This window comes from Callionymus lyra, chromosome 18 (assembly GCF_982586985.1).
Source record: "Callionymus lyra chromosome 18, fCalLyr1.hap1.1, whole genome shotgun sequence".
Classification (NCBI taxonomy): Eukaryota; Metazoa; Chordata; class Actinopteri; order Syngnathiformes; family Callionymidae; genus Callionymus; species Callionymus lyra.
In genome coordinates this window covers 12,469,484-12,492,594 of record NC_141835.1, presented here as the reverse complement: position 1 = coordinate 12,492,594, position 23,111 = coordinate 12,469,484, and the positions used below count along the sequence as shown (strand labels likewise).

The 23,111-nt window shown below is 45.8% G+C and overlaps 2 protein-coding genes, 1 long non-coding RNA gene and 1 pseudogene across 3 annotated transcripts; all 4 read left to right on the top strand.

Annotated features, from left to right (window-relative positions):
* Positions 1–165: 165 nt before the first annotated feature.
* Positions 166–13,020, top strand: LOC148060516 (tripartite motif-containing protein 16-like). Its single transcript, XM_087780413.1, has 4 exons — positions 166–1,104; positions 8,266–8,618; positions 12,749–12,866; positions 12,934–13,020. The coding sequence occupies exons 1-4, from the start codon at positions 166–168 to the stop codon at positions 13,018–13,020; spliced, it is 1,497 nt and encodes a 498-aa protein (XP_087636539.1).
* Positions 5,215–6,005, top strand: LOC148060517 (uncharacterized). Its single transcript, XR_015709295.1, has 3 exons — positions 5,215–5,233; positions 5,304–5,403; positions 5,918–6,005. It is a non-coding gene; the product is annotated as an uncharacterized LOC148060517 (long non-coding RNA).
* Positions 13,021–16,778: 3,758 nt separating the features above from the next.
* Positions 16,779–19,197, top strand: LOC148060515 (uncharacterized; annotated as a pseudogene).
* A 303-nt stretch (positions 19,198–19,500) lies between these two features.
* On the top strand, positions 19,501–21,240 carry LOC148060514 (tripartite motif-containing protein 16-like). The gene has a single exon (XM_087780086.1). The coding sequence runs from the start codon at positions 19,536–19,538 to the stop codon at positions 21,183–21,185; it is 1,650 nt and encodes a 549-aa protein (XP_087636212.1). The 5' UTR covers positions 19,501–19,535; the 3' UTR covers positions 21,186–21,240.
* Positions 21,241–23,111: the final 1,871 nt, after the last annotated feature.

The following is a 23,111-nucleotide window of genomic DNA, read 5'->3' as shown; positions in this document are numbered from 1 at the left end:
ATAATAAGTAATAATATAATTATATAATTATATATAATAAGAAGAAGAAACACGTGGTTTCAAGGAAGTTTGATAATATGTGAGTCAGCAGGTTGGATCACATTGTGGCAGCGTCATGAGAGTATAAAAGTGTTGAACTGTGAAGGGAGTGTTTCAGTCGCAGACATGGAGACGACTAGAGTTGATCTGTTGTCTTGTTCCATCTGTCTGGATCTACTGAAGGATCCAGTCACTCTTCCCTGTGGACACAACTACTGTAAGGTCTGTGTTGAAGGTCACTGGCAGGACAAGAACATCTACGAGTGTCCTCAGTGCAGACAGAGCTTCAGAGGGAGACCTCTCCTGCAGAAGAACACTGTGTTAGCAGAGTTTGTGGAGGAGCTGAAGAAGACTGGAGCAGCTAAGGACGTCTGCTCTGCTGGACCTGAAGATGTGGCCTGTGACGTCTGCACTGGGAGGAAGATGAAAGCTATGAAGTCCTGTTTGGTGTGTCTGGTCTCCTACTGTGAGGAACATCTTCAGCCTCATCTAGAGGCTCCGGCCTACAGGAGACACAAGCTGGTCCAGTCGTCCAAGCAGCTCCAGGAGATGATCTGCTCTGAACACGAAGAGGAGAAGAAGATGTTCTGTCGTTCTGATCAGCAGCTCATCTGTACTCTCTGTGTGGACCAACACAAAGATCATGACATCGTCTCGACCACAGCAGAGAGGAGGGAGCGAGAGAAGGATGTGGATCAGAGTCGAGGAAGGATCCAGCAGAGAATCCAGAAGAGAGAGAAGGAAGTGAAGCTGCTCAAGCAGGAGAGAAAGAACATCGAAGTCTCTGCTGATGAAGCAGTGAAGACCAATCAGGAGACCCTCGGCCAGATGATCCAGATCCTCCAGAGAAGAATGTCTGATGTGGAGCAGCAGATCAGATCTCAGAAGGAGACTGAAGACGCTCGAGTCCAAGGACTTCAGGAGCAGCTGGAGCAGGAGATCTCTGAGCTGAAGAAGAAAGATGCTGAGCTGCAGCAGCTGTCACTCACCGAGAGTCACACCGTCTTCCTGCAGACCTTGACCTCACTCTCAGAGGTCAGTGAAGACACAACCTCACTCTCAGAGGTGAGTGAAGACACGTTCTCCACCACGACCCTTCAGCAAACTCACCACCGCTTTGAGGAAGTAACAGCAGTCGTGTCAGCCTGCAGAGACCAAGTCCAGGACCTTCTGAGAGACACGTGGACCAACATCTCACTGATGGTCCATCAAGAGAGAGAGCAGTTCCTCACATACTCACAGGACATCACTCTGGATCCAAACACGGCAGACTCATGGTTGATGTTGTCTGAAGGAAACAGGAAAGTGACAAACATGGGAAAAGATCAGCCTCGTCCTGATCATCCAGACCGATTCATCATATATAATCAGGTCTTGAGTAAAGAGTCTCTGACTGGACGTTGTTACTGGGAGGTGAAGATAACAGAAGGAGATGCTCTAGTAGCAGTTTCATACAAGAACATCAGCAGATCAGGAGAAGAAAGTTGTTTTGGACAAAATGATAAATCATGGAGTTTATATCGTCAGAACTCTGATTGTTTTTATAAACACAACAACGTAACAACTAAAGTCTCTAAAATAAAACCCTCCACAGTCGGGGTGTTCCTGGATCACTCTGCAGGTCTTCTGTGCTTCTACAGCGTCTCTGAGACCATGACTCTCCTCCACAGAGTCCAGACCAGGTTCACTCAGCCTCTACATGCTGGAGTCTGGGTTCAGTCCTCGTGTGAGTTTGTGAAGCTGAAGTAGACAACAGTGTGAGTGTGTGTCTCCAGGAGTGACATCATCACATGAAGCCTCAATGTTTTGATGAAGGTCTGAGAACTTTGTTGTTTGTTTGTGATTCACGTGTGGATTTAATCATCTTATAACTGATGGTGACGAGAATGTCTTCATGCAACTTCATTAAATCTTAATAAACATGGTTCATGGTCAGACTGGTGTGTTTCCTTCTTCTGACGAGTCAAACCTTCACATCCTGAGAGAAAATATCTTTAAAAATGATGATTTAAAACATGCAAGAGGTTCCACACTGTGCAACATCTCATGGAGGGAAGTCAGAGCTGACACCTGTGCTGGCCAGGAGGAATTTGAAAGAGGTGGAAAAGAATCAAAGGTGATCCTGGAGAACCTGGACTCTGCTGGTGGCAACATCTCGATGTGGACTGTTCCACAGACACTGACCACTGATGAGTTCCTGTGCAGTAAATACACAATGAACAAAAACAATAACAAAAGATAAGATGCTAGTTTCATCTCCGTGAAATAAAGAAACAACTGCAAAATACTTTTAAGAAAAAGAGTGTGTTGTCGAGATTCTGTTGATACGATACAGGGTCAACGATACGATATATTGTGATACTGTAGTAACAACGATAATTGTGTAGTATTGTCGAGTACTTGACTCTGGTGTTGCAGAATTTACAGACCACATGACTCTTGACGAAGTCGCTTTCATTTGATTTTGAAGCCAAAATACGTCCAAATATCAACAGCTGCTGGAGTCACTGTATCCTCTCGTCCTCAGTCGATCTCGCAGGATTTGATTGTCCCTTCGCAATACATAATGCAAGTCTTCTGTCAAGCATAACATATTTTGTCTGTGTTATAAACCTTTAAGCACACGTTAAAAACACTTTCCTGATCTCAGCAGGTCAGTGAAACTGTGAATGGCTCTTCTTCAGGTGCTTCAAGGGACTACAAGTATTGTATTATGACTTTTACTACTCACTTCATCTTCCACCACTTGTTTTTCTATGTACCTAAATACAATGTTTATTATTAAAGGACAAAGAAGAACACTTCTGGTCATCTGCTTTATGGTCACATGAAAAACTTCGAATAAAAGTACCTCTTAGTCTAAAAGTGCTGGAGGTATGAACAACTTTGGGCTCTACTGTACACACAAGCACACACACACTCACATACACCTATTCACACACACTCACTCACCAACAAACACTCACGCAGCGACAAACACACACACATACAAGCATGCTTACGCTCACATACACACACTCGCCAACATACACACAGACAAACAAGAATACAAACTCTCACACACATACATACACTTGCTCAGTCACGAAAATACACTCATGTACACAGACACTGACAGACAAAAACACTGAAAGACACACATGCACTCAAATACAAACATACACTCACGTTCAAAGACACTGACACAGTAAATCAAAGACGATGGAAATTCCATCACGTCCGACAACTCCGCGGAATATTCTTCGGGTGGTAGTCACGACGACTGCGAGGACAAAGAAAATGATGGAGAAGAAGTTTGCCGGACCACAACGACGCGGTGAAAAGAGGTGACTTTAGTTGTCGGATCACTTTTAATTTGTGTCCCTTTTCTCAACCGAGTTTCTTGGATTTCCCAGAGAGTGAAGCCCGAACTGAAGCGTGAGAAAAAGAGGAGCAACACGCCCGCAGAAGCAGCAACGAAAGAGGAAACGAAGTCGGACAAATCAAGCAAAATGGTGGAGAATCTGGTGGAGAAGAGCCTTGAAACCGAAGCAGAGGTGAGTGATGGTAACTTGTTGCTCTGGTTTGGATTCTTGTGCTGTTGCTTTACCGTCATTCCGAGAAACTAAGTCTCATTTATATTGAATGAAATGGAAATAAAAATGTTTCTATGTTCAATATTCATGTGGAATTGCTTTAACAGCTCAGTGTCTGTTTGTACAAAACTCTTTTCGTTGAAATGATAGAAAATGATCTTAAGCCCCGCCCACGGAAAACACTTGTTTTTTTCTGGAGATTTAATCTTGTTGAGCATAACCACACCAACTCTTCTGTGATTGGTCAAACGTGGAGGTTTGTCACCGCACGTCATCAATCCAATAGGTCTCCACCCCAAGGGGACTTGTTGTATGAACAAAGCGTGGTGTGATTACAGGAGGAGGAGTGAAGCCATTATTACGTCATAATGGACTCTCGTAACCTCTCGTTCGCCCAGATTTCAGAGCAACTTAATAAAGCAATAATTTGAAAACATGGACATGATGAGGGACTTACTGCATCTTGGAGAAGAAAACTTCAACATTTGAAACATGCCAGTCAGGAGAGTTGGAGTCTGACATTAGTTGACCTTGAATATTTTAGACTTTTTTCTTTAAAGCTTAAAAAAGAGCTGTGGGTAATTGAATTATCTGCAGTAAAAAAAGGATTTTCTCTCAGCATAGATCAGACTTTATTTATGCGGCCCTCGTAATGTCAAAGTATGATTATGTATAAATGGTTCTAATGCATTAACAAATGTATTTTGTATTTATTATTTATTATTTACACTAAACATAAAATTAAAGCTTATTAATGTCACGGCCTAATGATGCATGTCAATTTTTTTCGTCTTTCTTTTTGCTTGACGGCCCCTGACAACATTCACAGAATTGAATGTGGCCCTTGAAGAATTTTAATTGCCCACCCCTTGGCATAGACGCTTGTATGGATATTTTTTCTCACTAAAACATTTTCTCTATAAAGTTCATGAACTGGTAAAAAGCAACAAAGACTCATAAAGATTCTCTTCTGTCTCCCGCAGAGATACTATGATGCCACGCTGGTCTTTCAGGAGCTTTTAAATCTGGACAGTTCAAGTGCAGACGCAAGAAAAGAGCTTGAGCGAGCGCAAACGCTTCATCTCATGGTGGGAAACACTGTCATGATGATCATTTCAAGGAACTTGACATCTGAGGTGTGATCTGATCTTTCTAGGAGATGGGCTTCACTCAGGAGCAGAGCAGCGAAGCCTTGAGGTCTCACCCGACACTGGAGGAAGCTCTTCAGTCTCTGTTCGGCAGGAATCTTCCAGAAGGTTTGTACGTTTTTCTTCATCTCGACTTTGGGTTTTAGTTTAAACGTTCACTTGGATCGTAGATCAGTCCGAGGAGGAAGACGACGACTGGATCGTTCATCAGCCTCATCGTCCAAAAGCAGCACAACTCAAAGAGCCTGACGATCACAAGGAAACTCTGGCGAAAGTACAAGTTAAAAATGTGCCTCTGAGACCAAAGAATGCTGTGAAACCGTAGGTTCTGATGATCGCGTTATTTTCTTTGTCTGTCACTATTCTTTTTTTTTTTTAATCTCTGTTTATGTTCAGGGATCTTCCCTCCGTTCTCGTCGCATCGATCGCTTCTTCAGTGACTTACGCTCCACTTTACCAGCTGTTCAACGGGTACGTTTGTCTTGACAGTTTGAATGTATTTAAAAAAAAGATTAAATGTCCGTTTTTTTCTCCCCACAAGAGTCGGGTCAGTCTTCAGCATCAAGATGTTGCTCGACAGCCAGAGTGCTTTTGTCATCTACAAGCAGAAGGAAGACTGTGACAAAGCCGTTCAACTACATGTGTGTACTCTCTGTTCTATGGATTTTTAAAACGCATATAAATGAATTGATCACAAAAGAAAAAATACAGATAAAGCCAAAATGGAAGCAGGAAGAAGTAAAAATGTTTTTGTTTTTTTCTTACCTCTTTAATTATTCTTCAGTTTGTTGAAAGAAAAAAACCTACAGATATCCATTAAATAAATAACGTATATCTCGTCCTGTTTTATCTATATTACATAATTAACATTATATACAGTATGTACTATCAACTCATGTTATAATATTAATGTTAACTTTAAGACAGGGTTTGATTTTATTAAAAAAATAAAATACATTTTAAATATTTCCATGGATAAAAAAATCGACCATAAAAGTTGTATTTTTAGTAAATATCTCTAATATACGATTAGTGAAAAGAAATGTTTAAAAACATTTATAATTGTTTTTAAAAATGGCAACATTTGGGTGAAACTAAAACCTCATGTGGTTTGATTTGAGTTCAAAGTTAAAGTAAAGTTATTTTCGTCCACAGGGAACAGTTCTGGAAGGATCTGCTCTGTCTGTGCAACACTGTGACAAAAGAACCAGAATCTTCGCTGACTTTAACCTCACCGTCCCAGGGTGAGGAGATTAACTAGATTAGATTAACTTTAAACTGCTTTTCTTGTGATTTTGACGAGAGTAAAAAAAAAAGAAGAGCTGAGCCAAAGCCTCGACTTGTAGTCGTTAAAATAAAAAGTACTATTGTTTTCATGAGTTTTGTTAAAGAAAGAAAAGAGTGTAGCTGCTGGGTCACATGACTGCTTCACCGTCAGCTTTGTTATGTAATCTTTGGTATGAATTCCACATCACGACTCGCTGGGCCTCGTCGAGGACTGAAGGATCCAGTCTGGGAAGAGAGTCGGATTCTTGGCCTTCCCGTCAGATTTCGGGTCACAAAAGCCCCTCTGGTCTGTGAGAGAGCCAGGAGCCCGTAACTGGACCCCCATGAACTCTGGCCGAACTCTTGATAAATGATCCACCTTCACGAGATAAGAGGTCCGACTCTAAACGTCACACACAGAACCGACCTCTCGCTCCACCACAGCAAGAACGTCTCGTTTAAACGTTTGTGGATCTTTTTAAAGGCCGTCGAACACAAACACTGCTTCTTTAGAATGGCGTGTCTGGCGCCCCCCAGAGGACACGGAGAGGACTTTTATTCCCATGGATGAAGTGATGACGAATGTTTATTAAATCTTCATCCATCTTTGGAGTCTTTTTTTTAAAAGTAAGTAAGTAAGTTAGTAATATTTATTTATATAGCGCTTTTCCAGACCAGGGTCACAAAGCGCTTAAACAAACAAAACAATACTCAAAAAAGTATATACACTTTAAAGATCAAGATAATACTGAGAACAACACAGGAGTTCCAGAAAATCAAGGAAAAGTCTGAACAAATAGAAACGTCTTAAGATGTTTCTTAAAGTCTCAAACTTTCATTCAGTTTAAGTAATACTTTATTTTGTTTAGACTTCCTACATGCTTGTCCTTTTTTTTCAGCAAAATTCTACCTTTCACTCCTTCTTTATCCTTTTCTTTAACATCTTTTAGTCCGAAGATCTCACCGTGTTTTCATCCTCATGTATAACTCTCTCTAGCATCTTCCTCCTCTTTCAATCCTTCTATTTTACTTTACCTTCATCTTTTAATATTTCATCCTTTGGTCAGCTCAATTGTATTTGAATCATTCACATGATGATTTAGTCAAACATTTGAAAACATTCTTGTATTTGTTCATTAATTTGAAGAGCGATTTGTGAGTTTGTGTGCGTAAGCAAGAATCAATGTGTGTCCAGGTCAATGTCCAGAATCAACACGTGATTTCAAGGAAGTTTGATAATAAGTGAGTCAGCAGGTAGGATCACATTGTGGCAGCGTCATGAGAGTATAAAAGTGTTGAACTGTGAAGGGAGTGTTTCAGTCGCAGACATGGAGACGACTAGAGTTGACCTGTTGTCTTGTTCCATCTGTCTGGATCTACTGAAGGATCCAGTCTCTCTTACCTGTGGACACAACTACTGTAAGGTCTGTATTGAAGGTCAATGGCAGGACAAGAACATCTACAAGTGTCCTCAGTGCAGACAGAGATTCGGAGAGAGACCTCTCCTGCAGAAGAACACTGTGTTAGCAGAGTTAGTGGAGGAGCTGAAGAAGACTGGAGCAGCTAAGGACGTCTGCTCTGCTGGACCTGAAGATGTGGCCTGTGACGTCTGCACTGGGAGGAAGATAAAAGCTGTGAAGTCCTGTCTGGTGTGTCTGGTCTCCTACTGTGAGGAACATCTTCAGCCTCATCTAGAGGCTCCGGCCTACAGGAGACACAAGCTGGTCCAGTCGTCCAAGGAGCTCCAGGAGATGATCTGCTCTGAACACCAGGAGGAGAAGAAGATGTTCTGTCGTTCTGATCAGCAGCTCATCTGTACTCTCTGTGTGGACCAACACAAAGATCATGACATCGTCTCGACCACAGCAGAGAGGAGGGAGCGAGACAAGGATGTGGATCAGAGTCGAGGAAGGATCCAGCAGAGAATTCAGAAGAGAGAGAAGGAAGTGAAGCTGCTTAAGCAGAAGAGAAAGAACATCAAAGTCTCTGCTGATGAATCAGTGAAGACCACTCAGGAGACCCTCGGCCAGATGATCCAGATCCTCCAGAGAAGAATGTCAGATGTGGAGCAGCAGATCAGATCTCAGAAGGAGAATGAAGACGATCGAGTCCGAGGACTTCAGGAGCAGCTGGAGCAGGAGATCCCTGAGCTGAAGAAGAAAGATGATGAGCTGCAGCAGCTGTCACTCACCGAGAGTCACACCGTCTTCCTGCAGACGTTGACCTCACTCTCAGAGGTCAGTGAAGACACGTTCTCCATCACGACCCTTCAGCAAACTCGACGCCGCTTTGAGGAAGTAACAGCAGTCGTGTCAGCCTGCAGAGACCAAGTCCAGGACCTTCTGAGAGACACATGGTCCAACATTCTTCTGATGTTTGATCCAGAGAGCAGGACCAGAGACTGGTTCCTCACATACTCACAGGACATCACTCTGGATCCAAACACTGCATACTCACAGTTGATGTTGTCTGAAGGAAACAGGAAAGTGACAAACATGGGAAAAGATCAGCCTCGTCCTGACTCTCCTCCACATGCTCCAGACCAGGTTCACTCAGCCTCTATATGCTGGAGTCTGGGTTCAGTCCTCGTGTGAGTTTGAGAAGCTGAAGTAGACAACAGTGTGAGTGTGTGTCTCCAGCAGTGACATCATCACATGAAGCCTCAATGTTTTGATGAAGGTCTGAGAACTTTGTTGTTTGTTTGTGATTCACGTGTGGATTTAATCATCTTATAACTGATGGTGACGAGAATGTCTTCATGCAACTTCAGTAAATCTTCTTAATAAACATGGTTCATGGTCAGACTGGTGTGATTCCTTCTTCTGACGAGTCAAACCTTCACATCCTGAGAGAAAATATCTTTAAAAATGATGATTTAAAACATGCAAGAGGTTCCACACTGTGCAACATCTCATGGAGGGAAGTCAGAGCTGACACCTGTGCGGGCCAGGAGGATTTTGAAAGAGGTGGAAAAGAATCCAAGGCCATCTTGGAGAATCTGGACTCTGCTGGTGGCAACATCTGGAGGTGGACTGTTCCACAGACACTGACCACTGATGAGTTCCATGGACCAGACCAAGGAAGGCACCACTTCTACAGTTAAGGCTCACAAACGCCCGCGTGACCTTTGCAAAGGCTCACGTGGACAAAGAAGAAGACTTCTGGTCATCTGCTTTATGGTCACACGAAAAACTTTCAATAAAAGTAGCTCTTAGTCTAGATGTGCTGGAGGTATGAACAACTTTGGGCTCCACTGTACACACACACACACACACACAAGCATGCATACGCTCACATACACACACTCGCCAACATACACATAGACATGCAAGAATACAAACTCTCACACACATACATACACTTGCTCAGTCACGAAAATACACTCATGTACACAGAAACTGACACACAAATACACTGAAAGACACACATGCACTCAAATACAAACATACACTCATGTACACAAAAACTGACACATAAATACACTGAAAGACACACGTGCACTCAAATACAAACATACACTCATGTTTACAGACACACAAATACACTGACGGACACACATGCACTCAAATACAAACATACACTCATGTACAAAGAAACTGACACACAAATACACTGAAAGACACACATGCACTCAAATACAAACATACACTCATGTACACAGAAACTGACACACAAATACACTGAAAGACACACATGCACTCAAGTACAAACATACACTCATGTACACTGTTCTACGTCATATTGGTGCTCCGCCCTCTAATGGCTTCACTATTGGTTTACCCCGAGGCACCGCCTCGTCTCTGAGAAAGCTTTATGAACTCGCCACCCAGCAGGGGGCAGTCCACTTCCTATAAAGGCGGGAAACACCCGCCGCACTTCTTCCTTTACAACTCAGCGAGAAAGCTCCTGACATGTAATGATGGCGAATGAATATTGAAGTGAACCATGTGTGCACGAAGACTCCCTGACACACAAGACACACATGTCTGCTTCGTTTGCCTAGGCCCAAATCACATGTGATGATTATGTGGCCTTCGGAGCGCTTCTCACGGCTTTTGACAGTGACGGGAAGCGTTCGAGGCTTGTCGACTCACGCCGCCTCAGATCATGATTATGATCAACACAGGTTTATGCAATGTTGTTTAAGGAAAACCAACAACATGGCAGTCCTGTGCGGTGCAGAGGAGTCGAGCTGAGTCGTCCCTCGATCATGAACAGACGCCGACGAGGAGGACGACTGGCTCGCTGCATGGAGTCGACCATGAGGTATGCGAGAGCGATCAGGTAAGTATCTCTTGCAGGCCACATGGCCCTCCTGCAGCGCACTCGACGGGTTCACCTGAGAGAGATGTTAGTAGTGTGCATGTGTTTCCGCCTGTGAGTGTGACGTATTCACAGGTGTCATTAGAAACTTTCGCCGCTAATGCTAAGCTAACATGCTCCGCCGTTCATAGACGGCGAGAGTTTCCTCTCAGAACACAGTTCGAAGGAGGTTTTAAACCCCTTCGTCCGAGTCATGCTGAGACTGTAATAATGGAGTCTGTCCACACGAATGAGGGGCAGACTCCAACCACATGTGTTTTATTTACAGGCGAGCAGAGGTCCGCGGTGCCACCTTCAGCACTGTTTACTCCCGCGTCGACCAGCGCTCGTGCCCGACAGAGCTTGACAGCTGAGGTGAGTGGAACTAGTCGGGACATGTCTATGTTGACCGGAGGTTGTTCCTTCCCCCACAGCGCTGTCAACAAGTCATTGGCACCGTGGAGGATGTCACTTATGGCGGCAGAAAAGAGAAAACGGCATGGAACTGACGCAACGCGACGCTTTACGCGCGAGTTTTCTCGCCGTTCTGAGACCAGGCGAGGGCAAGGAGCTTTCGCCCCTTCTGGTCGATCATCTGGAGAGGTGCGTGGCGGTCGGATCTCACGAGTGATGAGCAGGTCAGGACCGCCAGCGGAGTTTGAGAATGTACTAGACGCGGTGAGTGATACGGTGCTGACGCGCGCGCAACCTGTTCTGAACTCACATCAGCTCCGGTTTAATTCTCCAGCACATTCTTCCACATCTCGGGTTTTGTCAGCTCCGGTGACACTAAGAAGTGCTCAGGGAGCTGGGAAGACTTCCGGGGGGGAAAGGGAACACGCACGATACGCATCTGAGTTTTCTCACGCGCACTTGCGCGTTTCTCCCACAGAGCCGGTTTTTATGTATGAGAGTGGGGGTTCTAGTGAATCCAGCTCGAGTACATGCTCTGTTCATTCAAGAGATAGAGAAGCGGCTTGTGTGATGCCCTTTCGTCTACGGCCCGCTCTGGGACGTTCGCGGGGCCGGGCCGGAGGACAACCCAAAGTTCGTCAGGGCTGCGGTTCTGACAGAACATTATTCGGCTTAGAGTCGCCTGGTTTTACTTCATTCCAGATCTCAGAGGGAAGTAATCAGGCGGGGCTATGTGCTCCAATTTGCCCGTCAACCCCGCGTTTTTCAGGGATTCTCTGTACACGCGTGGCGGAGCAGGAAAAATTATCCTGTCTAAGAAACGAGGTCTCTACTCTGCTGCAGTAGAGCTGCTTCCTGTAGCAGAGATGATGACAGGGTTTTACTCCCGGCACTTCCTTGTGGAAAAGAAGACCGGGGGTCGGAGACCCATACGGAACCTCAGCTATTTGAAGAAATTCATAGCTACCCGCCCGTTTCGCACGTTGACGGTCAAGAAACTGCACACAGGTGTTAGTCCAGGAGATTGGATGACATCTATCGACCTGACCGCGTACTTTCACATCGAAAGTACTTCGAGAATCATGTGTTTCAATACACTCTGTTCCCGTTCGGCTACGCTCTGGCACCCAGGACCTTCACCAAGTGTGTGGAGGCGGCACTGGAGCCATTAAGAGTGAGTGGGGTGAGGATCTTGACCTATCTGGACGACTGGTTGATCCTTGCCCGGTCAGACGCAGAAAGTTACACTCACACACAGAAGGTGTTGAGCCATATTGCCACCCTGGGGTTCACGGTAAACCTCAGCAAGAGCGCTCTGACTCCAGTTCAACAGTTAGTTTACCTGGGGGTACTGTTGAACATGGAGGAGGGATATGCACGCCTCCTGGACGTGCGTATCCCTTCTCCAGTCCAGTCCATTCTCCGACTGACAACACAGTTGCTGACAACACAGTTGCTGGAAGCTCGGTGTCATGTGACGACAGCAGGCACTGTTATGTCCCTCCTGGGGCTCATGGCAGCAGCTCACACAGTAGTTCGGCTGTGCTTTCTGCATATGAGGGAGCTTCAGAGATGGTAGGTCGTTTCAAGCTAGACCTCAAGCGGGAACAGGGTCGAAAGTGCGCCTTCCCGCTCGGGTTTTGCAGGACATCCAGTTTTTGGGACTCTCTAGCCAACCTCAGATGGAGAGTTCCATTGGGTTGCACCCTTTACAATCAGGTGTTTACGGACGCTTCTCTGACAGGTTGGGGAGGCACCTCGGGTCAGGCCTACGCCAGCGGGATAGACCAGTGTACAGTCACATAAACTGGCTAGAGCTAAAGGCAATTTACAACGTCCTGCTTCACCTATCTCCCCAACTGTCACGGCCAACGTCCTAGTGCTATCCGACAGCTCCAGCGCCATGGCGTACATAAATCCCCAAGGTGGAGCCAGATCCCCAGCCCTTCTGAGTGTGGCAAAGAAGATTTGGCTGTGGGCAGACCGTCACTTGCTTTCTCTCAGAGCTCAGCATGTACCGGGCGAGATGAACGCAGTAGCGGACAGACTGTCGGGTGGGGGCCGTCCACGACGAATGGGGTCTGTCCGAGGCAGTGGAGAGCCGAGATATGGTCTCGGTTCGGTCACCCGGTGGCAGACCTCTTCGCCAGCAAAGAGAACTTCAGATGTCCTCTCTGGTTCTCCCTTAGGGCGTCGGATTGCCCCCACTAGGCTCGGACGCTTTAGCCCACTTGAGTTGGCCGGCCGGACTACTGTTCGCCTTCCCTCCTCCTTAGTTCGGAGGACGAGGCGGGAGGCGCTGAGGTTAATACTGGTAGCGCCACCCTCTGGTGGCGCGTTTTTCTTACGGGGTGCCTGCAGGCTTCGACCTCCTGCAAGGCCTTCCAGCCCTCAGTGGGATCTCCAGTTTGTACTGGACTCTCTCACAGGCCCAACCTTCGAGCCTCTTGACCAAGTCCCACTGGATATCTTGTCTTCAAGGTATTGCTCCTTGCCATCCCTTGGGCCCCGCTGCCCTGGGCCGGCCTCTCAAAGTTTGGCTCCTGCACGGGACAAGCTGAGCGGGACTTTGGACCCGGGCGTTCTCCACACCCTGTCGACACGCGGGTTTCATGCCTCGAAGTGGGGTATTTTCTCCCGCTGGTGTGCAGACAGGTCCTTGGACCCCAGCTCCTGTTTGGTCTCTGCTGTCCTGTCTTTCCCGCAACTTTTGGTGCGGGGTGCCTCAGTGGGATCTCCAGTTGTACTGGACTCTCTCACAGGCCTGACCTTAGCCTCTTGACCAAGTCCCCCTGGATATCTTGTCTTCAAGGTATCGCTCCTTCTGACACTAACAACCACGAAGAGAGCGAGTGAGCTTGTGCTCTCTCCACTAGCCCTGAGTGTCTTTTCTTGGCGTCGAGGAGATTTCGGTGTCTTGCTGCCAGTGGCTGTGTTTAGGCGCTCTGATGCCCTATTCATATGCCGCAGTAGATGCCGACGGGGTGAGGCGATCTCCTCCCAGAGGTTTCTCATTGGGTGAGATCGGCCATTATCCGGGCCTACCAAGCAGCGGGTGGATCTGCTCCTAGCGGACTGAGGGCACATTCCACCCGTGGTGTTGCAGCCTCAGTGGTTTTTTCACTGGGTGTGGCAGCAGAGGACATCTCCTCAGCTGCTTCTTGGGCGTCCACGTCAACCTTTGCTAACGCCTATCTCCTCAGGTTCTACGAATTGGTGCGAAGCCCTCTAACCTCGTCGCCCAGCGGCTGCCCTTCTCGCTGAGTTTTCAGTTGGAGGAAGTGCGTCGGGTGTTTCCCGCCTTTATAGGAAGTGGACTGCCCCCTGCTGGGTGGCGAGTTCATTAAGCTTTCTCAGAGACGAGGCGGTGCCTCGGGGTAAACCAATAGCGAAGCCGTCAGAGGGCTTCGCACCAATTCGTAGAACCTGAGGTTATGATAGATAACTCAGGGGTTATGTCTCGTGTGTCTTTCTTGGTGTTTCCTGTTTTTATTTTGAAACCTGCTCCCTTCTGTGTCTGTGAGTTTCCTTTCCGGTCCCTCCCCCTGCTGATTGTTATTGTCTCCACCTGTCTTGCTTTCTCCCGTTCTGCAGCTGCCAGTGATTGCTGGCAGCCTTCATATTCTTCTCACTCTCTCAGTCTTTGTCGGTTCGCCACACTTGTTGTCCCGTGTTCGTCTAGTTCGTGTTTCACGTTTCAGACTTCCAATTCGAGATTGTTTTGCCTTCCCGTTTTTGACCCTGGTATGTTTTCTCGTTTCTCTGCCTGCCTGTGCCCTTGACCTGTTTTTCTGGATATCGTACCCGTTTGCTGTTTACTCCTGAACTACCTGTGACGATCCCTCTGCCTGCTCCAAATAAATCTGTCAAGTTTGACAATCAGACACTTTCTGCGCCTGGGTTTCCTTCCGCATCCTGACATACAGACAAACAATTACATTGAAAGACACACATTCACTCAAATACAAACATACTCATGTACACAGACACACAAATACACTGACGGACACACACATGCACTCACATACAAACATACACTCATGCACACAGACACACATACACTGACGGACACACACATGCACTCACATACAAACATACTCATGCACACAGACACACAAATACACTGACGGACACACATGCGCTCAAATACAAACGTACACTCGCGTTCAAAGACACTGACACAGAAAATTGAAGACGATGGAAATTCTATCACGTCCGACGACTCCGCGGAATCTTCTTCGGGTCGTAACCACGACAACGGCGAGGACAAAGACAAAGAAAATGATGGAGAAGAAGTTTGCCGGACCACAACGACGCGGCGAAAAGAGGTGACTTTAGTTGTCGGATCACTTTTAGTTTGTGTCCCTTTTCTCAACCGAGTTTCTTGGATTTCCCAGAGAGTGAAGCCCGAACTGAAGCGTGAGCAAAAGAGGAGCAACACGCCCGCAGAAGCAGCAACGAAAGAGGAAACGAAGTCGGACAAATCAAGCAAAATGGTGGAGAATCTGGTGGAGAAGAGCCTTGAAACCGAAGCAGAGGTGAGTGATGGTAACTTGTTGCTCTGGTTTGGATTCTTGTGCTGTTGCTTTACCGTCATTCCGAGAAACTAAGTCTCATTTATATTGAATGAAATGGGAGAAAAAAAGTTTTTATGTTCAATATTCATGTGGAATTGCTTTAACAGCTCAGTGTCTGTTTGTACAAAACTCTTTTCGTTGAAATGATAGAAAATGATCTTAAGCCCCGCCCACGGAAAACACTTGTTTTTTTCTGGAGATTTAATCTTGTTGAGCATAACCACACCCACTCTTCTGTGATTGGTCAAACGTGGAGGTTTGTCACCGCACGTCATCAATCCAATAAGTCTCCACCCCAAGGGGACTTGTTGTATAAACAAAGCGGGGTGTGATTACAGCAGCAGGAGGAGGAGTGAAGCCATTATTATGTCATAATGGACTCTCGTAACCTCTCGTTGCCCAGATTTCAGAGCAATTTAATTCAAGTTGAAAATATGGACATGATGAGGGACTTACTGCATCTTGGAGAAGAATTGGAGTCTGACATTAGTTGACCTTGAATAATTTAGACTTTTTTTTTTAAGTTTAAAAAATAGCTGTGGGTAAATGTATTATCTACCGTCAAAAAAAGGATTTTCTCAGCATAGATCAAACATTATTTAGTCGTCCCTCGTAACGTCAAAGTAACATCATGTATAAATGGTTCTTATGCATTAACAAATGTATTTTGTATTTATTATTTATTATTTACACTAAACATAAAATTGCAGCTTATTTATCTTAATAAATGTCACGGCCTAATGACACATGTCATATTTCTTAGGGATTTTTTCGTCTTTCTTTTTGCTTGACGGCCCCTAACAACATTCACAGAATTGAATGTGGCCCTTGAAGAATTTTAATTGCCCAACCCTTGGCATAGACGCTTGTATGGATATTTTTTTCACCAAAACATTTTCTCTATAAAGTTCATCAACTGGTAAAAAGCAACAAAGACTCATAAAGATTCACTTCTGTCTCCCGCAGAGATACTATGATGCCACGCTGGTCTTTCAGGAGCTTTTAAAATCTGGACAGTTCAAGTGCAGACGCAAGAAAAGAGCTCGAGCGAGCGCAAACGCTTCATCTCATGGTGGGAAACACTGTCATGATGATCATTTCAAGGAACTTGACATGTGAGGTGTGATCTGATCTTTTTAGGATTATCTCTATATTATTTTATTTAGCTGTTCTCGCGTTGCCAATTGCTCCTTTCGCCACTAGGTGGCGCCATCACCGTTCACTTACTCGTGAAGGAAAAGGGAACTGTTTTATTATTTTATTATTTTTTATATGGTTTATGGTTCATATTACTACTCGCTGACATGTAGAGAAAGACTTGAAACACAATCACAGGTTTCACATTTATAATGACTGCTTGAGACTCAAACCCGGGATTAGAAAGTAAACTTTTCTGATTTAAAAAAAAAAGAAAAAGTGTAGCTGCTGGGTCAGAACTTTGTTATGTAATCTTTGGTATGAATTCCACATCCCGACTCGCTGGGCCTCGTCGAGGACTGAAGGATCCAGTCTGGGAGGAGAGTCGGATTCTTGGCCTTCCCGTCAGATTTCGGGTCACAAAAGCCCCTCTGATCTGAGTGAGAGCCAGGAGCCCGTAACTGGACCCCCATGAACTCTGGCCGAACTCTTGATAAATGATCCACCTGCACGAGATAAGAGGTCCGACTCTAAACGTCACACACAGAACCGACCTCTCGCTCCACCACAGCAAGAACGTCTCGTTTAAACGTTTGTGGATCTTTTTAAAGTCCGTCGAACACAAACACTGCTTCTTTAGAATGGCGTGTCTGGCGCCCCCCAGAGGCCACGGAGAGGATTTTTATTCCCATGAATGAAGTGATAACGAAATGATGACATCCTTACATCCTTCTATTATTTTATCTTTCATTCAGTCTTTTTTAATCCCTTTGTTTTACCATGTTTAACTTTTTTTGCTCTTCCCATGTTTTCATCCTTTCATTCTATTCTCTAATCTTTTCATCTTTAATTATGTTTATTATTTTATTCTTCTTCTCATGAATAACTCTCTCCAACATCTTCCTCTTCTTTCAATCCTTCTATTTTACTTTACCTTCATCTTTTAGTATTTCATCCTTTGATCAGTGCTTCTTTCCTTCTTTTCCTGGTGACATGTTTTCATCCTCTACTTCTTCTTTACATCCTTTGATTCCAAACAAATCCTTCTCTAAAGTCTTGTCGTCTCTTCTTATGTGTCCTTCATCTTCCATTTGTCTTTTTTACTCATGTTTAAATTCTTTCTTTCACAACTCAATTCTTCTGAACCATATTATGGCCCTTCACGATAGGAGGTGTCAACTGTGAGAGAGAAGCCAGTAAAGAGTCTGGGCAAGATCTACGACTGCACCTTAAAAGACACCGCAGCACTCCGATCAACAACAGAGGAGTTGGGAACCTGGCTCACAGGGGTGGATAAGTCGGGGCTTCCAGGCAAGTTTAAAGCCTGGATCTACCAGCACGGCATCTTGCCACGACTTCTCTGGCCACTGCTGGTGTATGATATGCCAATGACCACCGTCGAGTGCTTCGAGAGGAACGTCAGCTGTTTCCTCAGGAAGTGGTTGGGCCTACCACGAAGCCTCAGCAGCATTGCCCTGTACGGGAAAAACAACAAACTGAAACTGCCCTTCAGTAGTCTGACGGAGGAGTTTATGGTTACCCGAGCTAGAGAAGTGCTGCTGTACAGGGACTCCAACGACAACAAGGTCTCCTCGGCAGGCATAGAAGTGAGGACGGGCAGGAAGTGGAAGGCTTAGGAGGCTGTCAACAAGGCTGAGGCACGGTTGCGACACAGTGAGCTGGTGGGAACAGTAGCATCTGGACGGGCAGGTCTTGGAAGTAACCTAAGACCTCGCTACAACAAGTCCCAGGGAAAGGAGAGGCGACAGCTGATCCAGGAGGAGGTCCGAGCAGGGGTGGAGGAAGCCCGCTGCAGTAGGATAGTAGGGATGCGGCAGCAGGGCGCATGGACACGATGGGAAGAGGCAGCTGACGGGAGGATCTCATGGTCAGAGCTTTGGAGATCTGAGCCACATCGGATAAGTTCCTTATTCAGTCGGTGTATGATGTACTCCCAAGCCCATCCAACCTCTTCCGCTGGGGCTTAGCCGAGGCCCCACTGTGCTCTCTCTGCCAGAAAGCTGGATCGTTGGAGCACATCCTAAGCTGCTGCCCACATGCACTTGGAGATGGGCGTTACCGTTGGCGCCATCACCAGGTGCTGCGGGTCATTGCAGAGGTCATCAGCACAGGCATCTCCACCAGCAAAAATCAACAACCAACAAGGCAGTCCATCGCCTTTTATAAGAGCTGGGGAGAAGCCACAGCAGCACAGGACTCAAGCAGGGGGGCTGCTGGCAACAGCTCGGGACTGGCAGCTGAAGGTGGACCTAGGAAGACGGCTCAAGTTCCCTGATAACATCGCGGCGACCAAACTCGGGCCAGAAATAGTCCTGGTGTCTGAAACAACCAAACAAGTGGTCCTGCTGGAGCTGACCACTTGGAAGACCGGATGGAGGAGGCCTTCGAGAGGAAGAGGGCCAAGTATGAGGAGTTGGCAGGCGAATGCCGACACAGGGGATGGAGGACACGATGCAACCCAATCGAGGTCGGCTGCAGAGGGTTCATTGGCCAGTCTCTCATCAGGGCACTCAAAATGTTGGGAGTGAAGGGACTGCACATAAGGAAAGCCACCAGAGATATCACCGACGCAGCAGAAAAAGCGTAAAGGTGGCTGTGGATCAAGCGGGGAGATCCGTGGGCTAAACAAGCTACTTAGACACAAGCCGGGGTTCTGATCAACCCTGGCTGGGTCGCCTAGGCGAGGGTGTCTGTTGCGAGACCCGAAACACCCTATGAACACAGGATACAACACTAATGATGTGTCTAAGTTGACCAAGAGTGTTTGCTGTAACATGGCTGGTTTGTCCAGTTCTCAATTATATTTGAATCATGCACATGATATTTAAAGAGAGATTTGTGAGTTTGTGTGCGTGAGCAAGAATCGAGGTGTGTCCAGGTCATTGTCAAGAATAATAAGTAATAATATAATTATATAATTATATATAATAATAATAAGAAACACGTGGTTTCAAGGAAGTTTGATAATATGTGAGTCAGCAGGTTGGATCACATTGTGGCAGCGTCATGAGAGTATAAAAGTGTTGAACTGTGAAGGGAGTGTTTCAGTCGCAGACATGGAGACGACTAGAGTTGACCTGTTGTCTTGTTCCATCTGTCTGGATCTACTGAAGGATCCAGTCACTCTTCCCTGTGGACACAACTACTGTAAGGTCTGTGTTGAAGGTCACTGGCAGGACAAGAACATCTACGAGTGTCCTCAGTGCAGACAGAGCTTCGGAGAGAGACCTCTCCTGCAGAAGAACACTGTGTTAACAGAGTTAGTGGAGGAGCTGAAGAAGACTAGAGCAGCCAAGGACGTCTGCTCTGCTGGACCTGAAGATGTGGCCTGTGACGTCTGCACTGGGAGGAAGATGAAAGCTATGAAGTCCTGTCTGGTGTGTCTGGTCTCCTACTGTGAGGAACATCTTCAGCCTCATCTAGAAGCTCCGGCCTACAGGAGACACAAGCTGGTCCAGCCGTCCAAGCAGCTCCAGGTGATGATCTGCTCTGAACACCAGGAGGAGAAGAAGATGTTCTGTCATTCTGATCAGCAGCTCATCTGTTCTCTCTGTGTGGACCAACACAAAGATCATGACATCGTCTCGACCACAGCAGAGAGGAGGGAGCGAGAGAAGGATGTGGATCAGAGTCGAGGAAGGATCCAGCAGAGAATCCAGAAGAGAGAGAAGGAAGTGAAGCTGCTCCAGCAGGAGAGAAAGAACTTTGAAGTTTCTGCTGATGAAGCAGTGAAGACCACTCAGGAGACCCTCGACCAGATGATCCAGATCCTCCAGAGAAGAATGTCTGATGTGGAGCAGCAGATCAGATCTCAGAAGGAGACTAAAGACGCTCGAGTCCGAGGACTTCAGGAGCAGCTCGAGCAGGAGATCTCTGAGCTGAAGAAGAAAGATGCTGAGCTGCAGCAGCTGTCACTCACCGAGAGTCACACCGTCTTCCTGCAGAACTTGACCTCACTCTCAGAGGTCAGTGAAGACACAACCTCACTCTCAGAGGTCAGTGAAGACACAACCTCACTCTCAGAGGTCAGTGAAGACACCACGACCCTTGAGCAATCTCGACGCCGCTTTGAGGAAGTAACAGCAGTCGTGTCAGCCTGCAGAGACCAAGTCCAGGACCTTCTGAGAGACACGTGGTCCAACATTCTTCTGATGTTTGATCCAGAGAGCAGGACCAGAGACTGGTTCCTCACATACTCACAGGACATCACTCTGGATCCAAACACTGCACACTCACGGTTGATGTTGTCTGAAGGAAACAGGAAAGTGATAAACATGGGAGAAGATCAGCCTCGTCCTGATCATCCAGACCGATTCATTGATAAGTGGCAGGTCTTGAGTGCAGAGTCTCTGACTGGACGTTGTTACTGGGAGGTGGAGATAACAAAAGGATATGCTCTAGTAGCAGTTTCATACAAAAACATCAGCAGATCAGGAAATGAAAGTTTTTTTGGAAAAAATGATGAATCTTGGTGTTTAAATTGTAACTCTGGATGTTCATTCGGACACAACAAATTAAACACTACAGTCTCTAATATAACACCCTCCACAGTCGGGGTGTTCCTTGATCACTCTGCAGGTCTTCTGTGCTTCTACAGCGTCTCTGAGATCATGACTCTCCTCCACATGCTCCAGACCAGGTTCACTCAGCCTCTACATGCTGGAGTCTATGTTCAGTCCTCGTGTGAGTTTGTGAAGCTGAAGTAGACAACAGTGTGAGTGTGTGTCTCCAGGAGTGACATCATCACATGAAGCCTCAATGTTTTGATGAAGGTCTGAGAACTTTGTTGTTTGTTTGTGATTCACGTGTGGATTTAATCATCTTATAACTGATGGTGACAAGAATGTCTTCATGCAACTTCACTAAATCTTCTTAATAAACATGGTTGATGGACAGACTGGTGTGTTTCCTTCTTCTGACGAGTCAAACCTTCACATCCTGAGAGAAAATATCTCTTAAATGATGATTTAAAACATGCAAGAGGTTCCACACTGTGCAACATCTCATGGAGGGAAGTCAGAGCTGACACCTGTGCGGGCCAGGAGGATTTTGAAAGAGGTGGAAAAGAATCCAAGGCCATCCTGGAGAATCTGGACTCTGCTGGTGGCAACATCTGGAGGTGGAAATTCCATCACGTCCGACAACTCCACGGAATATTCTTCAGGTGGTAGTCACGACGAAGGCGAGGACAAAGACAAAGAAAATGATGGAGAAGAAGTTTGCCGGACCAACACGACGCGGCGAAAAGAGGTGACTTTAGTTGTCGGATCACTTTTAATTCGTGTCCATTTTCTCAACCGAGTTTCTTGGATTTCCCAGAGAGTGAAGCCCGAACTGAAGCGTGAGCAAAAGAGGAGCAACACGCCCGCAGAAGCAGCAACGAAAGAGGAAACGAAGTCGGACAAATCAAGCAAAATGGTGGAGAATCTGGTGGAGAAGAGCCTTGAAACCGAAGCAGAGGTGAGTGATGGTAAATTGTTGCTCTGGTTGGGATTCTTGTGCTGTTGCTTTACCGTCATTCCGAGAAACTAAGTCTCATTTATATTGAATGAAATGGAAAAAAAAAGTTTCCACGGGGGCTCGTTGTATAAACAAAGCTAGGTGTGGTTACAGCAGCAGGAGGGGGAGTGAAGACGTTATTACGTCATAATGGACTCTCGTAACCTCTCGTTCGCCCAGATTTCAGAGCAACTTAATTCAAGTTGAAAACATGGACATGATGAGGAACTTACTGCATCTTGGAGAAGAAGATTCAACATTTGAAACATGCCAGTCAGGAGAGTTGGAGTCTGACATTAGTTGACCTTGAATAATTTGGCCTTTTTTTTAAAACATAAAAAAGAGCTGTGGATAAGTGGATCATCCGCAGTCAAAAAGGATTTTCTCTCAGCATAGATCAGACTTTATTTATGCGGCCCTCGTAATGTCAAAGTATGATCCTGTATAAATGGTTCTAATGCAATAACAAATGTATTTTGTATTTATTATTAATTTACATTTTCACATAACACTAAACATAAAATTGCAGCTTATTTATCTTAATAAATGTCACGGCCTAATGAGGCATGTCATTTTTTTTTAGGGACTTTTTCGTCTTTCTTTTTGCTTGACGGCCCCTGACGACATTCACAGAATTGAATGTGGCCCTTGAAGAATTTTAATTGCCCACCCCTTGGCATAGACGCTTGTATTGATATTTTTCTTACTAAAACATTTTCTCTATAAAGTTCATCAACTGGTAAAAAGCAACAAAGACTCATAAAGATTCTCTTCTGTCTCCCGCAGAGATACTATGATGCCACGCTGGTCTTTCAGGAGCTTTTATATCTGGACAGTTCAAGTGCAGACGCAAGAAAAGAGCTCGAGCGAGCGCAAACGCTTCATCTCATGGTGGGAAACACTGTCATGATGATCATTTCAAGGAACTTGACATCTGAGGTGTGATCTGATCTTTTTAGGAGATGGGCTTCACTCAGGAGCAGAGCAGCGAAGCCTTGAGGTCTCACCCAACACTGGAGGAAGCTCTTCAGTCTCTGTTCTGCGGGAATCTTCCAGAAGGTTTGTACGTTACGTTTTTCTTCATCTCGACTTTGGGTTTTAGTTCAAACGTTCACTCGGATCGTAGATCAGTC

Excerpts from the sequence above, each read along its gene's own strand:
- LOC148060516 (XM_087780413.1), top strand. The coding sequence starts at position 166 with ATGGAGACGACTAGAGTTGATCTGTTGTCTTGTTCCATCTGTCTGGAT. Across the intron at positions 1,105-8,265 it reads ACACAACCTCACTCTCAGAG|GTCAGTGAAGACACGTTCTC; the intron begins GTGAGTGAAGAC and ends TCACTCTCAGAG. Across the intron at positions 8,619-12,748 it reads AGTCTGGGTTCAGTCCTCGT|AGCTCAGCATGTACCGGGCG; the intron begins GTGAGTTTGAGA and ends GCTTTCTCTCAG.
- LOC148060514 (XM_087780086.1), top strand. The coding sequence starts at position 19,536 with ATGGAGACGACTAGAGTTGACCTGTTGTCTTGTTCCATCTGTCTGGAT.